General features: G+C 37.1%; 1 protein-coding gene across 5 annotated transcripts in view; it reads left to right on the top strand.

The window, feature by feature from the left end:
* Window positions 1–26097, top strand: part of CCSER2 (coiled-coil serine rich protein 2) — a 211722-nt gene that overhangs the window by 99986 nt on the left and 85639 nt on the right. For 4 of the 5 annotated variants that reach the window (XM_053584499.1, XM_053584500.1, XM_053584503.1 and 1 more), the window contains one exon: window positions 16129–16291. In XM_053584499.1, the coding sequence (XP_053440474.1) occupies window positions 16129–16291 (163 nt within the window). Of the gene's footprint in view, window positions 1–15273; window positions 15406–16128; window positions 16292–26097 lie in introns of those variants that run through there. The other variant, XM_053584504.1, reaches the window with a different exon arrangement.

Here is a 26097-nt window from a genome sequence, read left to right as displayed (position 1 = left end):
GGCTTTCCCCAGGCCAATATCTCGCAGTGTTTTTCCTATGCTTTCTTTGAGGATTTTTATGGTTTCATGCATTAAATTTAAGTCCTTTATCCATCTTGAGTCAATTTTTGTGAGTGGGGAAAGGTGTGGGTCCAGTTTCAGTCTTTTACATGTGGATGTCCAGTTCTCCCAGCACCGTTTATTGAATAGGGAGTCTTTTCCCCAGTGGATGTTCTTGATTGGTTTATCAAACATTAGGTGTTTGTAAGAAGTTAGTTTCATTTCCTGGTTGTCTATTCGATTCCAAATGTCCAGGTGCCAGTACCATGCTGTCTTGACCACTATGGCTTTATACTAAAAGCTGTAATCTATTGGCTAGGATTTTGTTGGGAATTTTTGCATCTATAACCATTAGTAAAATTGTCTGAAATTCTCCTTTTTAGTTGAGTCTTTTCCTGGCTTTAGTATCAGGATAATGTTTGCTTCATAGAACTTGTTGGGAAAGATTCCTTACTCCTCAAATTTTTGGAATAATTTCTGTAGTATAGGAATAAGCTCTTCTGTGAAGGTTTGATAGAATTCTGCTGTGAAGCCATCTGGACTAGGGTATTTTTTTGTTAGAAGGTTTTTTATTGTTTCTTTGATCTCAGTGCTTGAAATTGGTCTGTTAAGGAGATCTATTTCATGTGGGCTAAGTCAAATTTCTGGGCATAAAGTTTCTGGTAGTATTCGGAGATAATCTCTTGTATCTCTGTGGTGTCTGTTGTTATTTCCCCTTTATCATTCCTGATTGAGGTTACTAGAGATTTTACTTTTTTATTCCTAGTTAGTCTGGCCAAAGGTTTATCTATTTTATTTATTTTTTAAAAAAAAACAACTCATTGTTTCATTAATTTTCTGAATGATTTGTTTTCAATTTCATTAATCTCTGATTTACTTTGGATATTTCTCTTCTTCTACTGGGGTTAGGCTTAGATTGTTCTTCTTTGTCCAATTCCATAAAATAGCTTGTGAGTTTGTTGATGCACTTTCTGTTTTTGGAATGTAGGCTTCTAAAGTGATAAATTTTCCGCTCAGGACTGCTTTTGTTCTATCCCAGAGGTTTTGGTAGCTTGTGTCTTCATTGTTGTTATAGTCAAGGAAGTTAATGATTTCCTTTTTTTTTTTTTTTTTTTGTAGAGACAGAGTCTCACTGTACCGCCCTCAGGTAGAGTGCCGTGGTGTCACACGGCTCACAGCAACCTCTAACTCTTGGGCTAACGCGATTCTCTTGCCTCAGCCTCCTGAGCAGCTGGGACTACAGGTGCCCGCCACAATGCCCGGCTATTTTTTTGTTGCAGTTTGGCCAGGGCTGGGTCCGAACCCGCCACCCTCGGCATATGGGGCCAGCGCCCTACTCACTGAGCCACAGGCGCCGCCTAATGATTTCCTTTTTTATTTCTTCCTGCACCCAACTGTCATTCAGCATAAGGTTAACTTCCATGCCTTTGTGTGAGGTTGAATGTATTTGTTGGCGTTGAATTCCACTTTTATTGCCTTGTGGTCTGAGAAGATGCAAGGTAGAATTTCAATTCTTTTGATTCTGTTGAGGTTTGTTTTGTGTCCTAGGGTATGATCAATTTTGGAGAATGTTCCATGGGACCATGAGAAGAATGGATATTCTTTATCTTCGGGATGGAGTATTGTATATATGTCTATCAAGCACAGTTGTCCTAGGGTCTCATTTAAATCTCTAATATCTTTGTTTAATTTCTGTTTAGAGGATCTGTCTAGCTCTGAGAGAAGGGTGTTAAAGTCCCCTATTATCATAGTGTTATAGGATATCATATCGCTCAGACTAAGAAAGGTTTGTTTCACGAATCTGGGGGCATTTAAATTGGGTGCATAAATATTTAGAATTGAAATGTCTTCTTGTTGTAGTTTTCCCTTGACCAATATGGACCATTATCATCTTTTTTGACTTTGGTTGCTTTAAATCCACGTGTATCTGTAAATAAGATTGCAAATCCTCTTTTCTTCTGAATTCTGTTTGCCTGAAAAATTAACTTCCAACACTTAACTCTGAGTTTTAATTTGCCTTTTGATGTGAGGTATGTTTCCTGCAGACAGCAAATGTATGGCTTGTGTTTTTTAATCCAGTCAGCCAATTTGTGCCTCTTCAGTGGGGAATTCAAGCCATTAACATTTATTGAGATAATTGATAAGTGTGGTAGTGTTCTATTCATCTTATTTTGTGAAAGTACATTGCTTAGTTTTGTCTTTTGCATCATTGTGGAAGCTAGGTTCTGTCCTTTAATTTCTGGGTGTTTACTTTGCTGAAGGTCCGTTGTGATGGTCATTGTGTAGAACAGGTTGAAATATTTCCTGTAAAGCTGGTCTTGTTGTGGCAAATTTCTTCAGTGTTTGCATATCAGTAAAATATTTGATTTCTCCGTCAATTTTAAAGCTTAGGTTAGCGGGATAAAGAATTCTGGGCTGGCAGTTGTTCTGTTTAAGTCAATTAAAGATAGATTACCATTGTCTTCTAGCTTGAAAAGTTTCATTAGAGAAGTCTGCAGTCACCCTGATAGATCAGTTGGTGCTTACTCCTGGCAGCTTGCAAAATCTTTTCTTTTGTTTTGACTTTAGATAGATTCATCAAAATGTGTCTTGGAGAAGCGCTATTTGAGTTGAGGCCACCAGGGGACCCATATTCCTCTAAAAGGAATATGTCAGAATATTTGGTGATATTTGGGAAATTCATTTATAATATTCTCTAGTATGGCTTCCATTCCTCTGGGACATTATTCCTCCCCTTCTGGGATACCAGTAACTCGTATGTTTGAACACTTCATAAAGTGCCATAATTCTGTCAGTGAATGTTCTGTTTTCTCTCTCTTCTTTTCTGCCTCTTTAACTATCTGAGTTATCTCAAGACCTTTTTCCTCTACCTGTGAGATTCTTTCTTCTGCATGGTCTAATCTGTTTTTGATACTTTCCTTGTATCTTTAAGTTCCCTAATTGCTTCAGTTATTTCAGCTGTGCTATATCCTTTCTATATTCTTCATATCGTTCATCTCTTATTTGATTCTGTTTTTGGATTTCCTTTTGGTTATTTTCCGCTTTATCAGCAATTTCCTTAATTGTTTTCATCATCTGTATTTTAAATTCCCCTTCTGTCATTTCTAACATTTCTTTATAGGTGGATCCTCTGCTGTACCTACCTCACGGTCCCTTGAAGAGGTTGCTCTGGACTGGTATTTCATGTTGCCAGAATTTTTCTGCTAACTCTTCTTCTTGAGTGTTTTCTTGTATCTGTTTCCTTGCCCTAATTTTCCTTCATTTCCTCTTGCTCTTTAAGTTACTGTGCCTCTGGCCTAAAGTTTTAATGAGTCCTTTGGTATGGGACCAGAAGGATGAGAAGATTGAGAGCAAGAAGGGAAAAAAGATTTAAAAAAGAAAGAAAAAAGAGAAAGAAAAGGGAATGAGTAAAAGGAAATACTAACTAAAAGAAGGAAAGCACTGAAAGAAGGGGATAGGAGTAATATAGGTGTATAGTAGGGTACTATTAACCAACCTTAACATCCTCCAACCTCTGGGGGTGCTGGGTTGGGTGGTTCCCTTGAGGTCAACAGCTCTTTGCCAGCCTGATCAGACACAGTACCCCACCTCCACCAGCTAGACAGGAAAGACAAGAATAGTATAAATCAAACTGAAACAAACACCCTTACAGAATCAAATTGGGGGAAAAAAAGAAATAATAGAGGCAGAAATACTGGCAAAAATGAAAATCTAATTATTAACGAAGGCAAAAATGGAACATTGTATTTAATCTAGAATAGTGAGAAAAAGAGAGAAAAAAGAACAAAAAGGAAAAAAAATGAAAAATGTCAAGGAAAAATGTTGAAATTAAGAAAACTATAAAACTATAAAACCCCAAACCCTTGCTGAATATTGTCTGGGCAACAGGTGATCTCTGAGGTATGAGATATTAATCACAATGTTGATAACAGCTGTACGAGATGAAGACTGGAGGCCTCTGCTGATTTCCCAGAACCCGCAGGCTTGTGAGCCCAAATGTCTCCTCAGCCCTCTTAAAAGACACTCCAAACTGTGAACCTTGGCTAAGCAGAAGGTTTCCAAGGAAAGCACTTACTGCTGGGATCTCTCCTGGTATGGCTGCTTGCTTATGCAGTGCACCAAAACTGGTCTCACTCTATGCCCCTGAGGGCTAAGCCTCTTAATATTGACAAACACTTAGATCTCCACTCTTCCCCTAACATCTCAGTCCCTGCCTTTGGGCAGCTCAATCACTAGATTACTCACCCAAGGTCTCCCGGCCGATCCCTGCACTGCAACCCTCAGGGGCATCTCCTCTGCAGTAGCTGTGTGGGCAGCCCACAGGTGAACAATATTAGCTCCTTTTCGGTTCAGCGGCTCAGTCCGGGGCCCCAGCCAATGACAAAAGTTGTCCACACACCCACCCAAGATCTCCCACGGCAGTTCAATCTAGTGTCCAAGTTAAAAAAAAAAAAAAAATAGCCCACAGGTAAGGCTTTTCCTGCTTGCAGTCTCACTGTTACTATGGTTACAGCACAGGCAGCCTCTGACCGAACAAACGCATCTACCACTTGCCAGTTTTCCACAGCTTTTGTCCTCCTTGTGTGGTCCAGAAGTCTCTCTCTGACTCCCTGTGTGACCAAAGGGAAGTTTCTGGGCAGAACCCACCATCCAGAGATGCCTGGAGTCTTCTCTCCCCAATCTCATTGCACCCGGTTGCACAGAAGCTGTTACTCAGCTGCCATCCTGCTCCGGAATATCTTATTGTGGTGAATTTACTCAATGTTTGTACATCAGTAAATAATTTGATTTCTCTGTCAATTTTAAAGCTTAGTTTAGCAGGATATAGAATTCTGGGCTAGAAATTGTTCTGTTTAAGTAGATTAAAGGTAGATGACCATTGTATTCTTGCTTGAAAAGTTTCATTAGAGGAGTCTGCAGTCACTCTGATGGATTTGCCCCTGTAGATCAACTGGCGTTTACTCCTGGCAGTTTGAAGAATCTTTTCTTTTGTCTTGACTTTGGACAAGTTCATCACAATGTATCTTGGAGAAGCTCAGTTAGAGTTGAGGCGACCTGGGGTCCGATATCCCTCTAAAAGGAGTGTGTCAGAATCTTTGGTGATATTTGGTGATATTAATGATATTCTCTAGTATGGCTTCCATTCCCCTGGGGCATTCTTCTTCCCCTTCTGGGATACCTATTAGTCGTATGTTTGAACGCTTCATAAAGTCCCATAATTCTGTCAGTGAATGTTCTGTTTTCTCTCTCTTCTTTTCTGCCTCTTTAACTATCTGAGTTATCTCAAGGGCTATGTCCTCTACCTGTGAGATTCTTTCTTCTGCATGGTCTAATCTGTTTTTGATACTTTCCTTGCATCTTTAAGTTCCCTAATTGATTGCTTCAGTTATTTCAGCTGTGCTATATCCTTTCTATATTCTTCATATCGTTCATCTCTTATTTGATTCTGTTTTTGGATTTCTGTTTTTGGAAAGTGGTTCTTTACCACTTTCTCAGAAGTTTCCTTCATTGTTTCCATCATTTCCTTCATTGTTTTCATCCTCTGTGTTCTAAATTCTATTTCTGTCATTTCTAACATTTCTTTATAGGTGGAATCCTCTATAGTAGCTCCCTCATGGTCCCTTGGGGGTGGGGGGTGTTGCTCTGGACTGGGTTTTCGTGTTGCCCGGATTTTTCTGCTGGTTCTTCCTCATGAGTGTTTTCTTTTACCTGTTTCCTTGCCCTGATTTTCTTTTATTTATTTATTTATGTATTTTTATTTGTTTTTATTGTTAAATCATACCTATGTACATTAGTGCAGTCAAGGGGTACAATGTGCTGGTTTATGTACAATCTGAAATATTCTCATCAAATTGTTCAATGTAGCCTTCATGGCATTTTCTTAGTTATTGTATGTAGACATTTGTATTCTGCATTTAGTTAAGTTTCGCCTGTACCCATTCTGAGATGCTCCGTAGGTGTGGCCCCAGCTGTTATCTTCCCTCCACCCTAACCTCCCCCCTCTCTTCCCCTCCCTTGGCCCTTTCCCCATATTCTTGTGCTATAGTTGGGTTATAGCCTTCATGTGAAAGCTATAAATTAGCTTCATAGTAGGGCTGAGTACATTGGATACTTTTTCTTCCATTCCTGAGATACTTTGCTAAGAAGAATATGTTCCAGCTCCATCCATGTAAACATGAAAGAGGTAAAGTCTTCATCTTTCTTTAAGGCTGCATAATATTTCATGGTATACATTTACCACAATTTGCTAGTCCATTTGTGGGTCGATGGGCAGTTGGGCTTCTTCCATGACTTAGCAATTATGAATTGGGCTGCAATAAACATTCTGGTACAGATGTCTTTGTTATGATGTGATTTTTGGTCTTCTGGGTATAAACCTAATAAAGGAATTATAGGATCGAATGGCAGGTCTTTTTGTAGGTCTCTAAGCATTCTCCAAACATCCTTCCAGAGGGAACGTATTAGTGTGCATTCCCACCAGCGGTGTAGAAGTGTGCCCTTTTCTCCACATCCACGCCAACATCTTTGGTTTTGGGATTTTGTTATGTGGGCTACTCTTACTGGGGTTAGGTGATATCTCAAAGTAGTTTTGATTTGCATTTCTCTGATGACTAAGGATGATGAGCTTTTTTCATGTGTCTGTAGATCGTGTGTCTATCTTATTTAGAGAAGTTTCTCTTCAAGTCCCTTGCCCACCCTGAGATGGGATCACGTGTTCTTTTCTTGCTAATACGTTTGAGTTCTATGTGGATTCTGGTTATTAAACCTTTATCAGAGGTATAACCTGCAAATATTTTCTCTCATTATGAGAGCTGTCTGCTTGCTTTACTTACTATGTTCTTGGCTGTGCAGAAGCTTTTTAGTTTGATCAGGTCCCAGTAATGTATTTTTGATCCTGCTTCAGTTGCCTGGGGAGTCCTCCTCATAAAGTATTTACCCAGGCCGATTCCTTCAAGAGTTTTCCCTGCACTTTCTTCAAGTAATTTTATAGTTTCATGTCTTAAGTTTAAATCTTTTATCCAGTGAGAGTCTATCTTAGTTAATGGTGAAAGGTGTGGGTCCAGTTTCAGTCTTTTACAGATTGCCAGCCAGTTCACCCAGCACCATTTGTTAAATAGGGAATCTTTTCCCCACTGACTGTTTTTAATTGGCTTGTCAAAGATCAAATAACAGTAAGTGGCTGGATTCATCTCTTAGTTCTCTATTCTGTTCCATACATCTACTTCTCTGTTTTTGTGCCAGTACCATGCTGTTTTGATCACTATTGATCTATAGTACAGTCTCAGGTCTGGTAGTGTGATTCCTCCTGCTTTGTTTTTATTGCTGAATAATGTTTTGGCTATTCAAGGTTTTTTCTGATTCCATATAAAACGAAGTAGTATTTTTTCAAGATCTGTAAAATATGACAATGGAGCTTTAGTAGGAATTGCATTAAAATTATATATTGCTTTGGGTAGTATAGACATTTTAATATTTCATCTTCTTTGGCACTACTGTGAAAGGAATAGAGTCCTTGACTATTTTATCGGGTTGGTTGTTGTTGGTATATATAAAGGCTACAGATTTATGGGTGTCGATTTTGTAGCCTGAGACATTGCTGTATTCCTTGATCACTTCTAAAAGTTTTGTAGTAGAATCCCTAGTGTTTTCCAGATATACGATCATGTCGTCTGTGAAGAGTGAAAGTTTGATCTCTTCTGACCCTATGTGGATACCCTTGATCACCTTTTCTTCCCTAATTGCAATGGCTAAAACTTCCATTACAATGTTAACGAGCAATGGAGACAATGGGCAACCTTGCCTGGTTCCTGATCTAAGTGGAAAGGATTTCAATTTAACTCCATTCAATACCATATTGGCTGTGGCTTTGCTGTAGATGGCCTCTATTAGTTTAAGAAATGTCCCTTCTCTACCGATTTTCTTAAGTGTTCTGATCATGAAAGGATGCTGGATATTATCAAAAGTTTTTTCTGCATCAATTGAGATAATCATATGGTCTTTGTTTTTTAGTTTGTTTATATGCTGAATTACATTTATAGATTTAAGTATATTGAACCAGCCTTGAGACCCTGGGATAAATCCCACTTGATCATGGTGTATAATTTTTTTGATGTGTTGTTGGATTCTGTTTGTTAGGATCTTATTGAATATTTTTGCATCAATAGTCATTAGTGATATTGATCTATAATTTTTTTTTCTTGTTGGGTCTTTCCCTGGTTAGGGATCAAGGTGATGTTAGCTTCATAGCATGTGTTGGGTAGTATTCCTTCTCTTTCTATATTTTAGAAGAGGTTTAGTAATATAGGTACTAGTTCTTCTTTAAAGGTTTGGTAGTATTCTGATGTAAAGCTGTCTGGTCCTGGGCTTTACTTTTTAGGGGGATTTTGTATAGTTGATGCTATTTCATAACTTGATATAGGCCTGTTCAACATTTCCAGTTTGTTCTGGCTAAGTCTTGGTAGGTGGTGTACTTCCAAGTATTGGTTGATTTCTTTCAGATTTTCATATTTCTGAAGTGGAGTTTCTTGTAATATCCATTAAGGATTTTTTGAATTTTTGAGGGATGTGATGTTATTTCGTTTGTGTCATTTCTGATTGATGAGATTAGAGATTTTACTCTTTTTTTCCTGGTTAGGTTGGCCAAAGGTTTATCTATTTTATCGATCTTTTCAAAAAACCAACTTTTGGATTTATTGATCTGTTGTATAATTCTTTTGTTTTCAATTTCATTTAATTCTGCTCTGATTTTAGTTATTTCTTTTGTTCTGTTGGGTTTGGGGTTAGAATGTTCTTCCTTCTCCAGTTGCTTGAGATGTCCTATTAAGTTATTAATTTCCTCTCTTTCCATTTTCTTGAGGAAGGCTTGCAGTGCTATAAATTTCTCTCTTAGGATTGCCTTTGCAGTATCCCGGTGGTTCTGATAATTTGTGTCTTCATTGTTGTTTTGTTCCAGAAATTTGGTGATTTCCTTCTTAATCTCGTCTATAACACATCTATCCTTCAGCATAAGGTTATTTAGCTTCCATGTTTTTGTATGGGTATGCAGATTCCTGTTATTGAGTTCTTGCCTTCTTTTCCTTTCACTTGCTCTTACTCTTTAAGGTACCGTGCCTCTGGCCTAGGGTTTTGATGAGTCCAGTTCTCCACTGCTTTAGTCCTCCTCATGGGGTTGAGAAGTCTCTTGCTAACTCCCTGTGTCCCCAAAGGAATGTTTATGGGCAGATCCCACTAGCCAGAGATGCCTGGAGTCTTCTCTCCCCAGCCTCACCATGCCCAGTTGCAAGCAAGCTGTTTCTCAGCTGCCATTTTGCTCCTCTGGAGTTTTCTAATAAATTTTTTCGATTATTGGTTTTAAGAGAATATTAAAATATTCTGTTTTTTGAGAATATTATGCAAGTTTGGGTAGAGATTTGGATTGTTCATTTCGAACCTTAAAATGGCTTCATCTCCTCTAATTGAGCCAATATTAGTGGAATTTTTGCCCACAAGAAGATTGGCACCTCATTGAGATCGTCAATTTGGGTTTGATGTATTGAGTTGTATTACCTCATTATAAATGGGGGGCGGGGGGTCATGACAGTTTTCATGTAAGAAGCCATGAGAGTGTTTACATGGAAATTGCATTAACACAGTCATCTCTATCAACTAGCATATGCAGTAGTACAAAGGAAAAGTTTGGGGACTGTCTAAGAATTACTGGAGATGTGGGGGCAGAAAGGTGTGATACTTTTCCTCACTCATCATATAGGTGATGATGACTGTTTCAGCGGACTGAGCCACTGAACCATCAACAATGATGTTCCTATAATAGAAGACAGGTCAGTGAGAGAAAAGTGTAATAAAATTTATTTAGTCAAATTTACATGTGACACAGGGGTGACCTTCAGAAGTGAAGACCCAGCGATCCAGGGAAAAATACTTATTTTTAAGCTCAGACATAATGAAGAATGGATAGTTGTGTAGAAATGTGATTGGACAAAAGGGTATGATCAAATAGTAATAGAGTGCAGGGATGGAGGATGCAAGGCCTGGCATTTAGATTCCTCTTGAACTGGTAGTGGCATTTCTGCCTCCCAGGTATGTGGTAGGACTCTTCTGGAATAAGTATCTTCAAGGAAGAATGGAGAAGAAAGAGAAAAACCTTTCTATGTTTAATGGCTTAGTGGGAGGTTCTCATTTTTATGACCTCTTCAGGGAAGAGGAATTCTGGTTTCAGTGGCTCTCTTCAGGGTAGAAAGGGATAGGGGACAGGAGAGTGAGAGAAAGAGAGACCTTGCTTCTGAGACCTTTCCAATTTCCTTCAGTTCAAAACACTCACCATGCCAAGATGCCAGACTTTGGAGTAACATATTCTGAGCCCTAACAAAGAAATCCACACCTGAGTTATGGTGACCCTGAGCCAATCAGGTTATATAACATTTAAGGTTTATATTGTAGTTTTGTATAAATAAAATCTCAAGATTGTTCTTTATGGTTGAGAAAAATTCATTTTTGAGTTTAAGGGTAAGGCAGGAAATTGAATCCTTGAATTTCCCTTTAGAACACTTTTTGTTGATCACCTACTTTATTTTTTTCCTTTGTTTCTTATTGCATGTAGACCAGTTGTTTCTCCAATATTCTTTCTATTTACAGTATTTATGAGCATGTTAATAGACTCCCTCTTCCAGTACTTAACTGACCGGTGTGATTTGAGAGGATTTTCTTTTTTTTTGAGACAGAGTCTCATTAGAGTTCCATGGCATCTACCTAGCTCACAGCAACCTCAAATTCCTGGGTTCAGGCCACCTGCCTCAGCCTCCCAAGTAGCCGGGACTACAGGTGCCTGCCATAACACCCATTAATTTTTCCATTTTTAGTAGAGACGGGTTTTCTCTACTACTTAGGCTGATGTCAAACTCCTGAGCTCAAGGAATCCTCTTGCCTCAGCCTCCCGAATTGCTAGGATTATAGACATGAGCCTGAATGATTTGGGAATATCTTAAAGAGAGATAGTCTTAACTTAAAAAACATCTTTCTCTTATTTAGGTCAAGAAATTTCTTTTTTTTTTTTTTTTTGAGACAGAGCCTCAAGCTATCACCCTGGGTAGAGTGCTGTGGCATCACAGCTCACAACAACCTCAAACTCCTGGGCTCAAATGATTATCCTGCCTCAGCCTCCCAAGCAGCTGGGACTACAGGCACAACACCTGGTTATTTTTTGGTTGCAGCTGCCATTGTTTGGAGGGCCTGGGCTGGATTCAAACCTGCCAGCTCAGGTGTATGTGGCTAATGCCCAGCTGGTCAAGAAATTTCTTAAAGATACAATTTTGCAATCTAAATTTCTTTTGAAAGACTTTTTGTTTTAAAGTGTTTCTAAACTGAGCAATTTTGTATGTCAAAATTTTTTGCTGTGTTGCTTTACTCTCTTGTAATGGCCACTTATTGCCTGTAGTTTAAAGGCTGGCACTTTACACATTCATAGTATAATCCTCAGGTTCATGGATTTCTGTAGCATAAACCCTCTTACATTTGCTGCTACTCCTCTGTAGGGGAGAGAGAAATGGCTCCCCTTTACCTTTCTAGGTTCTTTGAGCTACAAATTAAATCGACAGAAGCAGATTAATAGGAGAAAAGTGATTTATGTATGTATACACATGATGCCTACAAATTATAAGACATGAAGAAGGGTCAGATGATTAAGGCTTATATGGCATCCTGAACTACGGGAAGGAATTGGAGCTTTAGTGTTCTGGGGATGGTGGAGACACAAGTTATGGGAAGAGAAGGGAGGAAAATGTGTGGTGAGTAAAGGTTGTCTTGGTATGCAGTTAAACAATCTCTTAGGTAATAAAAGTTGATAAAAGTTGACAGACCTGCCTAATACAGATATTTTTTTTACTAATATGGATTTCCTCTATAGATGTGTCTTTTATAAAAGGGCAGCTTTTCAGACCAACTCCTCTGTAGTTTCTTAATGTACCCAGCTCAAAATATGCCAAAGAGGTATCTGGTCTCCTGTAGTCACACATTATTAAGGTGGTGTATCTTCAGCCCCAATACTTGAATCCATTCTGTTTTAAACGTTTCTCTGTTGAGAAAGATATCTTTTTAATGACTTCCTAAACCCCACAGGAAATCACATGCCTATTAAATCAGACTTACTTCATGTTTCCCTGCTATCTTCATATCCAATTGTTTGTTATTTATGGAAATACTACCTGTGTCATCCTTTACTTGCTTAGGGCTTTAAAGTTGTAAGATAAATTATGCAGGTTACTTTTAGTATCATGTTTTTTTTTTTAATCAAATCAGAGAAAAATGAGTTGAATGAGTGAGTGTTAGACACAGGAATCCCCACATCACATATCAAAGTTGACAGTTGCTATCTCTGACATTTCATTTGTAATACTTCTTGTTTTATTTTTATTGTGAAAGCACATCCTCATTCTTTTGAATGCACATTTTGGCTTGTGTTTTATCTTTCAATTTTTTATAGCAATTTTTGTGAAACCATGGATAAGTAAAAAATCTGTGTAATTTTCGAATATGAGTTCTATTATGGAAACAATGCAGTGCTGACAGCTCAAAAGATCAATGAAGTGTTTGGGGAGGATGTAGCTATTGGATGCACAGTACATTCATGGTTTGTGACGTTCCATTCTGGTGATTTTAATTTTGAAAATGAGACCAAGGTGGATAATGATGAGTTGAAAGTTGTAGTGGAAGCAAATCCAGCTCAGCCTACGCATGTATTAGTGAGGTTTGATGTTACTATTCCTGCAATATTGGAGTATTTGAAACAAATCAGCAAGGTAATGGAGCTGGATAGATGGGTTCCACATGAATTAAACGAGGATCAGAAGAGAAGCCTTCTTGAAGCTTGCCTTTCTATGCTGTCATGACATAAAGGAGAATCATTTCTACACTATATTGTCATGTATGATGAAAAATGGGTTGTTTTTGACAATTGTGAGTTTCAGCATAATAGTTTGAAAACACAGTCCAAAACTAAATATTCATCAAAAGAAGCTAGTATCTGTTTGGAGTCTAGGGCTGATATTATCTGCTATAGCTGGACAGCCAGTTACAGCCATGTAACTGGTCATCTTTCCCTCTTTGGAGGACAAAAGTGATGACATTATCTCTCTCTCTTACTTTATGTTAAAAGAACGCTATAATCTGCTGCCTTTTACTTTTGGAACTAGAGACCTCCTTCAGAAGACCTATATTTTCACTTATATAGGGGTTTTCAACTTATGGTTAGGGCCAAATCTGGCCTACAGATAACTCTGATCAATACATTGGGTTAAAATGTTTTAGATTTTTAGGTTTGCCAGTTTGTTCTTTAGTTTTCCATAGACACTGTCATTTCACCTGGTATTATATGTTGAGAAAGACTTATTTGTTCTATTTTTATTTATCAGACTCTGGAAGCTGGTTTTTATTTGTTTTCATCTTGCAATTTTATTTTCTTTCTATTATCCTTTTTATATTATTTCTTTCATTTTGTCATGGAACCCTTAACTGTTTCTGTGAAATTGCTACTATTTCATATTACCTTCCTGCAAACATTTTAAAGTATGTGAATGTGTGGTTGATGAGTCTCTCAGATAAAGTATAAGCATGGCGCTTTGGTTTTTTTTCTGCTTTTTATTTTATTAGAGAGAGTCTCATTCTTTTGCCCCAGGGTAGAGTGCTATGGCATCATAGCTCACAGCAACCTCAAAGTCTTGGGTTCACGCTATCTGCTTGCTTCAGCTGCCTGAGTAGCTGGGACTACAGGTGCCCACCACAATGCCCAGCTATGGTTTTTTAGAGATGGGGTCTTGCTCTTGCTCAGGCTGGTCTTGTACCTATGAGCTCAGGAAGTCCACCAGCCTTGGTTTCCTAGAGTGCTAGGATTACAGGCGTGAGCCATTGCGCCCGGCCAAAACATGGTACTTTCTGTACAGTATTGGAATAGTCATTTGTTTACAGTTTAAGCCCACTCTGTCAAAATTTGAATATAAGTCTTTTGTAGTCATGGTGAATGTATATTTCTAATGCTTATTTGCCATTATGCCCATGTTTGACTTTAAGTTTCAATAATGATTGTTCTATTTGGAGTCTGTATATGGAGCCAGCAACCTTTAGCAAACGTAAAAGTAGCTTAAGTTTCTGCATTACAATTGCCAGTAATATTTAACCCATTTCCTGGTTTGCGTGTATCTTTTTACTCTGTGTGTCCAATGTTGATAATCATTCTAAGAACATATCAGGTGTTTTTTTCTAACAACACTTTTTGCTTTGAGAGTGAATGGAGTTTCTCCTGTTTAAGGAAAAATAGAATTCAGAATATGTAAAAATAGATAAAGATTAGCTCTTAGCTATATAGAGTTGCTTAAACTAAAGTAATATTTCAAGCCATGTAGAAATACTTAGGAGATCTTGACTGAATCTATGAGTAGAATACAGGTGTGAGTTTATAAATGATGTAGGTAAAGGCACTAATCTAAAAATAGTTTTAAACCTTCTTGGGGTTAGTTTTTAAAAATTTCTTTTTCTTCTGCAATTTCATTTCTACCTGTGATTTTATTTTTTGGGGGGCGGGGGGAGCAGCATAATGGTCACCTTGCCTTTATGTGTTTGATTTTCTGTAAATGAGCTTTAAAGAAAAAACTTTGTCCCATTAAGATGATAGAAGTCATTTAAAGTAATTTCAAATGGAAATCTTCTTTTGCATACTTAAATTTTTTAAAAGACTATAAAATGTATACATACGTATGTACTTCCATCCCATTGATTTCTCTGATGAATATGAATAAAATTTCAATGCTTTTTCAAAAATGTTTTACTTATATAAATTGTTATACATTTAGAGAAAAATATTAGAATGAGTCCTGTGTATATGAGAATTGAACATCTGTACTTTATATTTTCCTTTTTTAGAATGGCAACATTTGTTTTCATCTAGTATACTGTAATGAAATACTCATCATGTTTCAAATTCAAGTTTTTGGTTCAGTGTAACAGTAATTTAAATAAGTGAGTTTTTTTAAATTGAAGGATTATGTTGATTTTTAAAGCTTTTTTTTTTTTCAACTTTCTACGTAATAGTTCTCAGACTAGAGAAACCTTTCCTGTTCTGTGGCTTGGGTTAGTGTATAACTGTATTTTTAGTAACAGTCCTAAGTCAGTAGCTATGCAAGCACTGAGTGAAGATGGAGTCATAGGGCAAACTGGGCTTGCTTCCCACAGGGAGGGCTGAGAGTTGAGCAGGAAGGAAGGCCTGTTCGGCAGTGCCTTGTGTGCAACTATGTCTGAGTAGGCAGCCGGTAACACAATGTCTCCCTTGTACAAAGTAACTCTCTCAGTGAGTGCTCAGATATGTGAGGAAAAAGTCTTTGGGTAAGTGAAGAAGCTTGGGATGTTTCAAAGAGATTCTTTACGGGTTTTTGTGGTATTTGGATTTGAGGGAGTGTACTATTTGTTGCTGCAAAGTACTGGCTTTGTTTTCAGTGGCATTTAGATTTTTTGAACAAGCTCTTAACTGCAGGCTGATTGAAGCGTCTTGTTTTCTGAAAATGTGAGCTTCATTTTAAAAATGTGACTTGTTTGTGATGAAAAGTTAATTAGTGCTTCTTGAAATCAGTGAAAATTAATTCTGGCATTCATTTCTAGGAATGAGTTCTCGACAAGACTTTAAAAAACCAACGTTTTCCTGTCATTTTCATTCTGAAATCAGAGACAACTTGCGATATTAATGAAAACCATCCCAAACTGATTACTGGTGTTTAAAATGTATCATGTTGATTTCAGGGACAATTTGCTTGTTTTAAAACAGCAAGCACTTAATTGTTAACTCAGCAAGCACTTAATTGTTAACTCAGATGGCTGTAATGTAAAAGTGTTATAATTTGCTCCAGTTTGAATAATATAAAGTTCAATTTTCACTAGAGGAATTGGTAATTCTTCTGGAAATCTTGATTTTGTGATAAGCTAGCATAAATGGCTGGTATTTTTAGAAGACTGCTTTTTTATTTTCAGCTGCATTTAATTATTAAGCTGTAAGTAGTTAACTTTTGTGGAGTGTGTGCTTGTTTATAGTCTTCTGCTTTTGAATCTGTCTAGTGGAGTGTGACAATATGAACCGCTTTGACCGACCAGACAGAAATGTTCGGCAGTCTCAGGAAGGATTTTGGAAAAGGCCACCCCAGAGGTGGAGTGGACAGGAACATTACCACCTCAGCCATCCTGATCACTATCATCACCGTGGAAAAAGTGACTTGAGCAGGTGAGTGCTGTTCTAACTTAGATTTTATTTGCTATCCTCCGATTAATTTTGAACTGTAATTTCCCTACCTCCCTGCAATTTTTTTGTCTAGTTTGTAGGAGCTTAAAAAAAAAAAAATTCCGGTTATATATGGTACTTATTGGAGTAATGTGTCCAATTATTTCTTTTTGGGCTTAAATCCTTTTTCGTTAGCTTATCATAAATATATGTATTATTTTTGTGTCTCATATTTTGATTTTAAGTTGTGGGATTTTCCAGTTCCTATGATTACATGTTGACTTTGTTAAAGTTTATAGTTTTTCTAAATAATAATGTGTAAAATTAGTGCCAAGTGATTTGTCTTCTTTTGCTTATATAATTGGTTGAAATTTTCAAGTTCCATAAGTAGTATTAGAAACAGAAGAACGTACTGTACAATGCTAGAAGTTTTTTTTTTTTTTTTTTTTTTAAGTGTAGGATAGTCTTTATTTTGATCAGATCGTCTGTGTAATGGAGCTCTGTAGTCATTTAAACTTGAGGTTGAAACCTGGCTTGGCACAAATTAGTTTTGCAAGTTTGGATAATTTATTTAATCCCTCCTCTACTTCAGTTTCCCATCTATGAAACATAGTAAATACCTTTCTCTCAGCATTTAAGGCTTGGGGTTAAAAATACCTGGAGCAGTGTCTGGTTCACAGTATGTACCCAGCAGTTATTATTTATGAATTTTTTCATTTTCCCTCTCTCATCTTATTCCACAAGGGCTTTGAAGTCATATTGGAACACATTAACAATACAAATAATAAAACTGGGCTAAAGAAATAATAGAAGGAAAACATAGTCCTTTATAGTTTCTAAATTAAGGAAAAAAATTGTTTCTAAGATTCCTTGCAACAAAAGCAAAGAATAAAACATGATTCATTGCAAGATATACAGTGTAAATGAGATAAAGGATATGTTTCTTCTGGATTAATTTACTTTTAAGAGAGAAAACCCTGGGAGAGGTTGCTTACATTGAGTTCTTAGGAGAACACCTTGTGTTAGTGGTAAACAGGTCCCAGACAGCTTCCTTCTCAAAGTAAAAATAATGACATATTTCTTAATTCTGTTTCTTAGTTATGTTCTTCAATGCAAGGTGCAAAGAATTCTAGTTGAACTGAGAAAGGAAAGTTCTAAAGTAGATTATGAAGTAGTGACATCAGCTAAAAATCGTTTTTGTTAGTATAATTCAATGCAAGGATATAATTGAGAAGATCTCAAAGAATGGATGGAGTTCATATCCTCCTAGGAATTATTTTGGCTTGTTCTGATTCTCCCATTTGGGCTTTTGATAAGGAGGGGACATCAGAGAGTTGGTATTACCAAGCAAGAATCTGATTTAAGACATTTTCATTGCTAATAATGAATGTTATACTTAAAACTAATCTTTGATATTCAGTTTATAAGGAGGTAAATTTAGAAGCTGAACTAAAATATGTACCATTGTTTATTTTGAAGGTTTACACATCTATTTAACAAATATTCATGGAGAACCTATATGTCAGAAGCTATGCTAAATTTTCAACCTGGGATGAATTTAGAGATGGTATGAGAGCTGTGGATTGATAAGGGCTTCTTGGGGCACTCTGTTGTAGATGAAAAATAGTCTGAAGTGAGTGAGCTTATTCGGAATCTTTTGAATTTACTAGTTGGGATATGATTCACGTGCTTGTTCCATCCTATGGAAAGGTGGTTAGTGTGCATTTCTTTCTGTCTAGAGATAGGCATATGGATAGTTATAAGGTGGTGTTAGTATAGTACAACAATGATGGATGCCTGAAGGTGATGTATAAAGGACTCTAGGAGTATGTAGCAACTGGTTTTTGTCCAGGACTGTAGAGTGTAAAGGAAGTTACTGTTGAATTGATTCTGAAAATATGATTGTAGAAATTGCAAAGGAGCAATTTCTGTAGGAGAAAGGTCAATATTCCAGATGGAAAGAATGGCATGTGCAAAAGCATTTAGGAAAGGGTGTGGCATTTTCAGAGATTTACTCTTAAGTTGACCTTAGCTGGATTGCTGGGTCATTTTAAGGAATGAGAAGATGTGATCTCTAACTCTAGATAGCAAAACTATACGCGGTTTAGGATAAAGGGCGACAAATCTCAGCTTAATTAGACTGTTCAGAATGAAATGGATTTACCTGGAGATAGTTATCTTTGTCTTTGGTAACGGCCAACCTGAGGCTGATTATGTAGTCATCTGTCAGAAAAGTGAAGCAGTGTTTTCCAAAAACTGTGTTCCTTGAATGTCAACAAGTATAGAAAAGAGAGGTTCTCTGGTCAAGTCAGTATGAGAATAAAGAATTTTTTTTTTTAAATAGTGGACTTAATGGTGCCTTTACATGTAGATGTAGTACTATCATTTTGCAAAAGATAGTAAAAGGTATATGTAGGCATTTTTAAAAATATATGATCATAGGGCGGTGCCTGTGGCTCAAGGAGTAGGACACCTGTCCCACATGCCGGAGGTGGCAGGTTCAAACCTAGCCCTGGCCAAAAACCAAAAAAAAAAAAAAAAAAATATATATATATATATATATATATATATTTATATGATCATAAATCTCTCTTACATGGTACATTTTAGGGGACTATAATGTGTGGTGGATCATCTATACTGGTAATTCTTAGTGACGAGAGAGCATTACATGGCATTCTTAAGGATTGTTAATCTGATTTACTTAGCATGGAGCTTCCCAATAGGTAGGCTAAAGCAGATTGGTTTTTAGTGAATGATTATAAGTTCACCAGTTTATTGATCTCCTCAAATTTTTGGGTGGTTATGATAGGTTTGAGACATCTAGCTTCCCCAGAGCCAGTTATAGGGGTGGGTAAATAAAAAAGAAACCTTTTCTAAGATAAGCATTAATCCAACATACCTTGAAACTATTATTGTGTATTTATACCTTAGTATTAAAGAGTTTGGCTGTATAAACACTTAATATAAAATGAGTTTGGATTAAAAAATAGCCTCTTTCTATTGTATATTGCTCAATGCCCTCTTCCTATTGTATAACTTTTTGAGTGTTGGTTTCTGTCTTTCTGTCAGTCAACTCCCTTTATTACTATAGTTAATTTTAGGATTATGCTTTACCCATAATTCAGAAGTGCTGGGAAGACTGGTGGTTGAGAACTACCAAACTGCATTTTCTCATAGTCTCATAATAGTGCTGCTCTCTCACATGTTCTTCAATGCAAGCCGGAAAGAATTATAGTCCAACTGAGGATGGGACTAATCTTTCTCTAATCTACCTAATCTGGCCTGATCTTTCATTTTTCTTTTCTACCCAGACTTCCTTTTTTTCCCATACCTTCCACTATGCTATATAGAATTCTCTCACATCCTAAGAAACTTACATTATTGATTTCTTATCTTCATTCTTTTAATTGTAACCAAAACCTAGTTCTTTCCTAGATGCACTACTTCCCAGTAACATTTTTTTTTTTTTTTTTGTAGGGCCTTTTTATAGGCCCTCTACCCGAGGGCGGTATAGTGCCCTCGGGTAGAGTGCCGTGGCGTCACACGGCTCACAGCAACCTCTAACTCTTGGGCTTACGTGTTTCTCTTGCCTCAGCCTCCCAAGCAGCTGGGACTACAGGCGCCCGCCACAACACCCAGCTATTTTTTGTTGCAGTTTGGCCGGGGCTGGGTTTGAACCCGCCACCCTCGGCATATGGGGCTGGGTTTGAACCCGCCACCCTCGGCATATGGGGCCGGCGCCCTACTCACTGAGCCACAGGCGCCGGCCCCCAGTAACATTTTTATATGAAGGATTCTTATTTTCTAATAGTACCTTACTATTTAAAGGTGGGATTTTGGACTCATTCCTCATTGTCACTTATAAATGAAGTATTTTTATGTCCCTTTTCTTTGAGTTTTGGGGTTTTTGGTTGTATCTTTTCTTTCTCATTGATCCTTTTCAGTTGCTCACAAAAATCTTGGCCCTTGACTCACTTTCTGTCCTCTTTATAAGCTTTGCAACTGTCCTGTGTGATTCCAGTGTTCATAGATATGATTCATTTAACCCTCCTTGGCTTATTACCTTTTAGAAGTCTTCTATATACAAGGCGTGTCACCTGAGAATAGATAGTTTTCCTTTTTCCTTTCCAGTTTGGATACTTTTTCTCTTTTGCATAATTGCTGTGGCTAGAACCTCTGGCACAGTATTGAATAGAAGTGGCAAGAGATAACAATTGTGTCTTCTTTCTGATATTAGGGGGAAATTATTCAGTCTTTTATTAAGTATGATGTTAGCTGTGGGTCTTTAGATATTCTTTATCAGTTTGAAGATGTTTCCTTCTTTCATTTTTTGTTCAGTGTTTTTAATCATGAAAAGGTGTTTGATTTTGTCAAATGATTTTGTCAAATTCTGTGTCTATTGAGATAATCTTCCCCCCTTCATTCTATTAATGTGATGTATAACATTGATTGATTTTTAGAGGTTGAATGAAATTTGCACTTCTTGAATAATCCCATTTGGTCAAGGTATATAATCATTTTATGTGTCATTTGATTTAATTTGGTAGTATTTTGTTTAGGTTTTATTTTTGTGTATATATTCTTAAGAAGTATAGGTCTATTATTTTCCTCAGATGTCTTTTTATGATTTAGGTATCAGGACCATATAGATCAAAATGGAAAGTGTTCCTTTTACTTCTATTTTTGGGAAGAATTGGCAAAGGATTTTTGCTAATTCTTTGTTTGTTTGTTTGTTTTTATTTTTTTAGAGACAGAGTTTCACTTTATTGCCCACAGTAGAGTGCTGTGGCGTCACACAGCTCACAGCAACCTCTGATTCCTGGGCTTAGGCAATTCCCTTGCCACAGCCTCCCAAGTAGCTGGGACTACAGGCGCCTGCCACAATGCCCCACTACTTTTTGTCGCAGTTTGGCCGGGGCTGGGTTTGAACCCGCCACCTTTGGTATATGGGGCTGGCGCCCTGCCCACTGAACCATAGGCGTTGCCCTCTTTAAATGTTTTGTAGAATTCACTAGTGAAGTTGTTTGGTGTTAGGTTTTCTTTTGCAGCAAGTTTTGCTATTACTAACTTAATCTCTATAGATGTTCTTTAGATGTCTGTTAGGTCTTTTTGGTTTGTAGTGTTGCTAAGTTTTTTATTTCCCTGTTGATCTCTGTCTAGTTGATCTGAGCATTATTGAAAGTGAGGTATAGAAACGTCTAGCTTTACTGTATCTTGCAGGGAAGGTATGTTAGCAGCAAATTCTTTTGTCTCAGCATTTGGGCTTAGGTGCACCTTCAACACCCTGGTAAGTAGTTTGCAGCTCTGCCTTTGCTTTTATCCTACTTGTTTGAAGCCTCAAGGCCAGCCAAAGGTGAAAGATTAGCACCTTCTCAGGGATTCCCTTGGTATATGCACAGCCTACAGTTGTGTATCGTCTTCCCTGTTCCCAAGACTATATTGGAGCATTTCAAAGCCTCCTGTGGACATTTCATTCTCAGGTATTCCTTTTACTTTTATTGGTCAGCTTTTTGTTTGGACTAATATTATCCTCTTAGGCAGTTGAGATTTTAAGTAATTGCCATGGAGTTTTTTTTTTTTCCCAAACAGATGTACAAGGGATAAGGCTATTCAACTGATCAAGCTTCTAAGCTCAAATAAAAACAGCTCCTAGAATGGGCCTTTTCTACAGAGCTGCCAGACTGGTCAAATAGTAACAGTTCTCTGGGAGTGGTGCTTTCTTGGGGAATTCTAAACTCATTTTACCCCCAATTGCTAGTGACTGCTGTATTTTATAGCTACTGTGCTGGTAAGGTTCTTGGTTTGCAAGCTGCCACAGAGCTAAGGAGATGGGCATGGTAATAAGATAAATTAAATGCCATAAAGCTTGCTGTTATCACCAAGATTCAGCCCTTTTTGTTGAATAAATGCTTCTCGGTTGTTGCAAGCTTTTAGTTGATATTCAGAATTTTGAAAAAGTGGATTTTGATAAATTTGCCAGTGTTTCAGTGCTTTTATGGAGGAATAGATCTTTAGAGATATTTATTCTGCCATTCCAGAAGTGCTTCTCTTCCTTGGGCAGGTCTCCTTCCCCACTTTTAAATTAGTAGATATCATTTTTTTGAGCAGTTTTAAATTTACAGAAAAAAATGAGCAGAAAGTACAGAGTTCTCTTATACTCCTTCACTTTGTCTTATACACACAATTTCTCCTGTTATTAACATCTTGTATTACTGTGGTATATTTGTCAAGTGATGAGTCAGTTTCGATTCTTCATTATTAACTGGAATCTATGGTTTATATTAGGGTTCATTCTGTGTTGAATATTTTATGGGCCTTGACACACACATATATAATGACACACATCATCCACCAGTATAATATAATATAGAATAGTTTCACTGCCCTTGAAATTCTATATGCTCCTCTAATTGATTCCTCCTTCTAACCTCTGAACTGTTGGAAACCACTGATCCTTTTGCCTGGTCCATAGTTTTAACCCTTTCCAGAATGCCATATAACTGTAGTCAGACAGTATGTAGCCTTTTCATATCGGCTTCTTTCAATTAGCAATATACGTTTAAAGTTCCTCCACATCTTTTTGTGGCTTGATAGCTCATTTTTAGAAAATTACTGAATAATATTCCATTGTATGAATATACCACAGTTTGTATATTCATTCACTTACTGAAGGACATCTTGATTGCCTCCAAGATTTGGCAATTATGAATAAAATTATTATAAACACTTTTGTACAAGTTTTTGCATCAGCGTAAGTTTTCAGCTCACTTTGGTAAATCTGAAGGCATACTATTGCTGGATGATATGGAAAGCATATGTTTAATTTGGTAAGAGACTGCCAAACTATCTTCCAAAGTGGCCGTACCACTTCACACTTCCATCAGCTATGAATAAGAGGCTCTAGTCCTCTTATTCTATGCTTCATATCCTCACCAACCCTTGGTACTGGGCTTTGGACATTAATTATTAGATATGTAGTATTTGTTGTTGTTGTTTTAGTTTACAGTTTCCTAATGACATAATGTTGAATATTTTTCACAATTTTTCCCATCTCTGTATTATTATGGTAAGATATCTGTTCAGATTTTTGTTCATTTTTAAATTGAGTTGTTTTCTTATTGTTCCTTGTATATTTTAGGTACTAGTTCTTTTTTTTTTTTGGCAGGGGCCAGGTTTGATCCCGCCACCTCCGGTATATGGGGCTGGCACCCTGCTCCTTTGAGCCACAGGCGCCGCCCTAGGTACTAGTTCTTTATCAGATATATGCTTTACAAATATTTTCTCCCATTCTTGGCTTGTCCTAGTCTCCTTAATGGTGTTTTTTGCAGAGCAGACTTTTAAAAGTTGTATATATTCCAATATCCATTTTTTTGATTGCATTTTCATGTTATATCTAAAAATTCATTGCTAAATCTAAGTTGAGTAGTGTCCGTCTGTATTATTTCCTTCAGTATTGTGGGTCTTTCGCCTGTTCTTATAGAAACTTTAGAATCATTTTTGAAATATCTACAAAATAACTTGCTTGAATTTTAAGTGGGATTGTGTTTAATCTAGCATTTAAAAAATATAACTAAGGGCGTGGCTTGATGTCTCATGCCTATAATCTTAGCACTTTGAGAGGCTGAGTTAGGATGATCACTTGAGGCTAGGAGTTCAAGACCAGCTGGACAAGAGTGAGATTCCATTTTTACTGCCCCTGCCCCCCAAATTAGGCAGGCATGGAGGTGTGCACTTAAGCCTCATTTACCTGGGAGGCTGAGGCAAGAGGATTGCTTACTGCTTGAGTTCAGGAGTTGGAGGTATGATGATGCCACTGCACTTTGGCCCAGGCAACAGAGAGAAATCCTGTCTCATATGAATGTATATGTGTGCGTGTATGTGAATGAACATAAAAAAAAATGTTTAATTTTTAACATAAAGTCATTAATGGTATGAAAAGAAGCACTAAAGATTTTATGAAGTTATAATTGCAATCCCCTGCCTTAGAGGATTAAGGCAGCTTTCTCTAAAGAATTGCCAGCTAATTTAAGACGAAAAGGAGTTATCCAGATAAAGTGCACAGTGGAGAACAGGATAGGGAGACTTGGCGACCACCGCACAGAAGTTGGAGGCATGGGTTAGGAGATGAGGGAAATTGTAGCAAGCTTTGGGAATCTCAGGTAATTAGTTGTGGAGTAAAAATTCTCTCTGAGGGAGATAGGTGTGTTGGAGGAAGAAGTAGAAGAATATATAGGATTCAAGTCATCTGTGGCATCATAAAGCATGTTTAAGAATCTCCTTTCCGGGCGGCGCCTGTGGCTCAGTGAGTAGGGCGCCGGCCCCATATGCTGAGGGTGGTGGGTTCAAACCCGGCCCCAGCCAAACTGCAACAAAAAAATAGCCGGGCGTTGTGGCAGGCGCCTGTAGTCCCAGCTGCTCAGGAGGCTGAGGCAAGAGAATCGTGTAAGCCCAAGAGTTAGAGGTTGCTGTGAGCCGTGTGACACCACGGCACTCTACCGAGGGCGGTACAGTGAGACTCTGTCTCTACAAAAAAAATAAATAAATAAATAAAGAAAGAAAGAAAAAAATGAAAAAAATGAAAAAAATAAAAAAAAACAGAAGAATCTCCTTTCCCCCAGAAAACCTGCCTTGCACTTTGTGCCATTACTTTTCTTTCTTTTCTTTTTTCAAGAAAGCCTTAGCATATTATTTTAGTCAGACTCAAACCTCATATTTTGTAGTTTGTCCCAAGTTCTTTCCTACTTATGAAAATTTCCCAAAGCATGTCAACTTTTTTTTCTGAAAACATAGCTCTTTTCATTTCTACTATTCAGTTTGCAGGTAATTCTTTTTTTTCCTTAACTCTTTTGTTAACTTTTTATTACTCTACAGTTTTCATTACTCCAATTATAGACTGTCCCTCTATTCAGTCCTGAATGGATAGATTCATGGCAATTTTGATCAATATTTGAAATTTAACGATTCAACGATATTTTGAACCAATAAAATAAATTACACTGATCTTGGACCAAATTGAGGTCTGTCTTATGGATCAACAGTTTTAAAATTCTTGAAAAATATTTTTCTTAGGTTAAATGAAAGCCATTACCTGAAGTACTTCTGGGAAGTATGTAGTTTGAACGTAAAATAATCTTGTGTAAACCAACCTTATATTGACTATTTGAGAAGTCAGAGATTTGGGAATACTTGTTGAAAACTAGAAAATTTGTAGGCAACCTATTTTTACATTTTCAAAATGGTTGAAATTTAATACATTCTTAGTTTTGCAAATTTAATGCATGATTAATTTAGTTCTGATATATTGAAATAGCCAGTATATTGAAGGTAATACTTTTCAGTATATTATTTAAATATTGAGATTTCATATAAACAGTAAGTTTTTTTCATAATTTGAGAACCATCTGGAATTATGTATACATCATGCGATTGCACTAGTTTTTAAATTGCTATAGCTGTGACTTCTGGTTAAAAATAATTTTGTTTTTCAATCCAAAGAAAATCTTATTCTTAATGTTTTCCTCTTACTTGGCATATGTATTATTTTATGAAACTAAAGGGCAATGTAAGTATTTTTAGAATAAATTTTTTAAAATGCAGTATGTGGTGAAGATTAGAAAATATGTAGTATATGTAAGACTTTTATAAAGGCTTGTTTAATCTTTATTGGAAAACATCATTTATCCACAATGTAAAAGCAAAAGAAGAAATGACAGTTTATCTGTTTCGACTGCCTGCTGAGACTTGAAGAAATGGGGATTAAAAGTATGTGAAAGCTGGGAACTGATGTGGGTAGCACAGGTATGGGG

Source organism: Nycticebus coucang, chromosome 3 (genome assembly GCF_027406575.1).
Source record: "Nycticebus coucang isolate mNycCou1 chromosome 3, mNycCou1.pri, whole genome shotgun sequence".
NCBI classification, from domain to species: Eukaryota; Metazoa; Chordata; class Mammalia; order Primates; family Lorisidae; genus Nycticebus; species Nycticebus coucang.
This window is presented reverse-complemented; position numbering and strand designations above follow the sequence as displayed.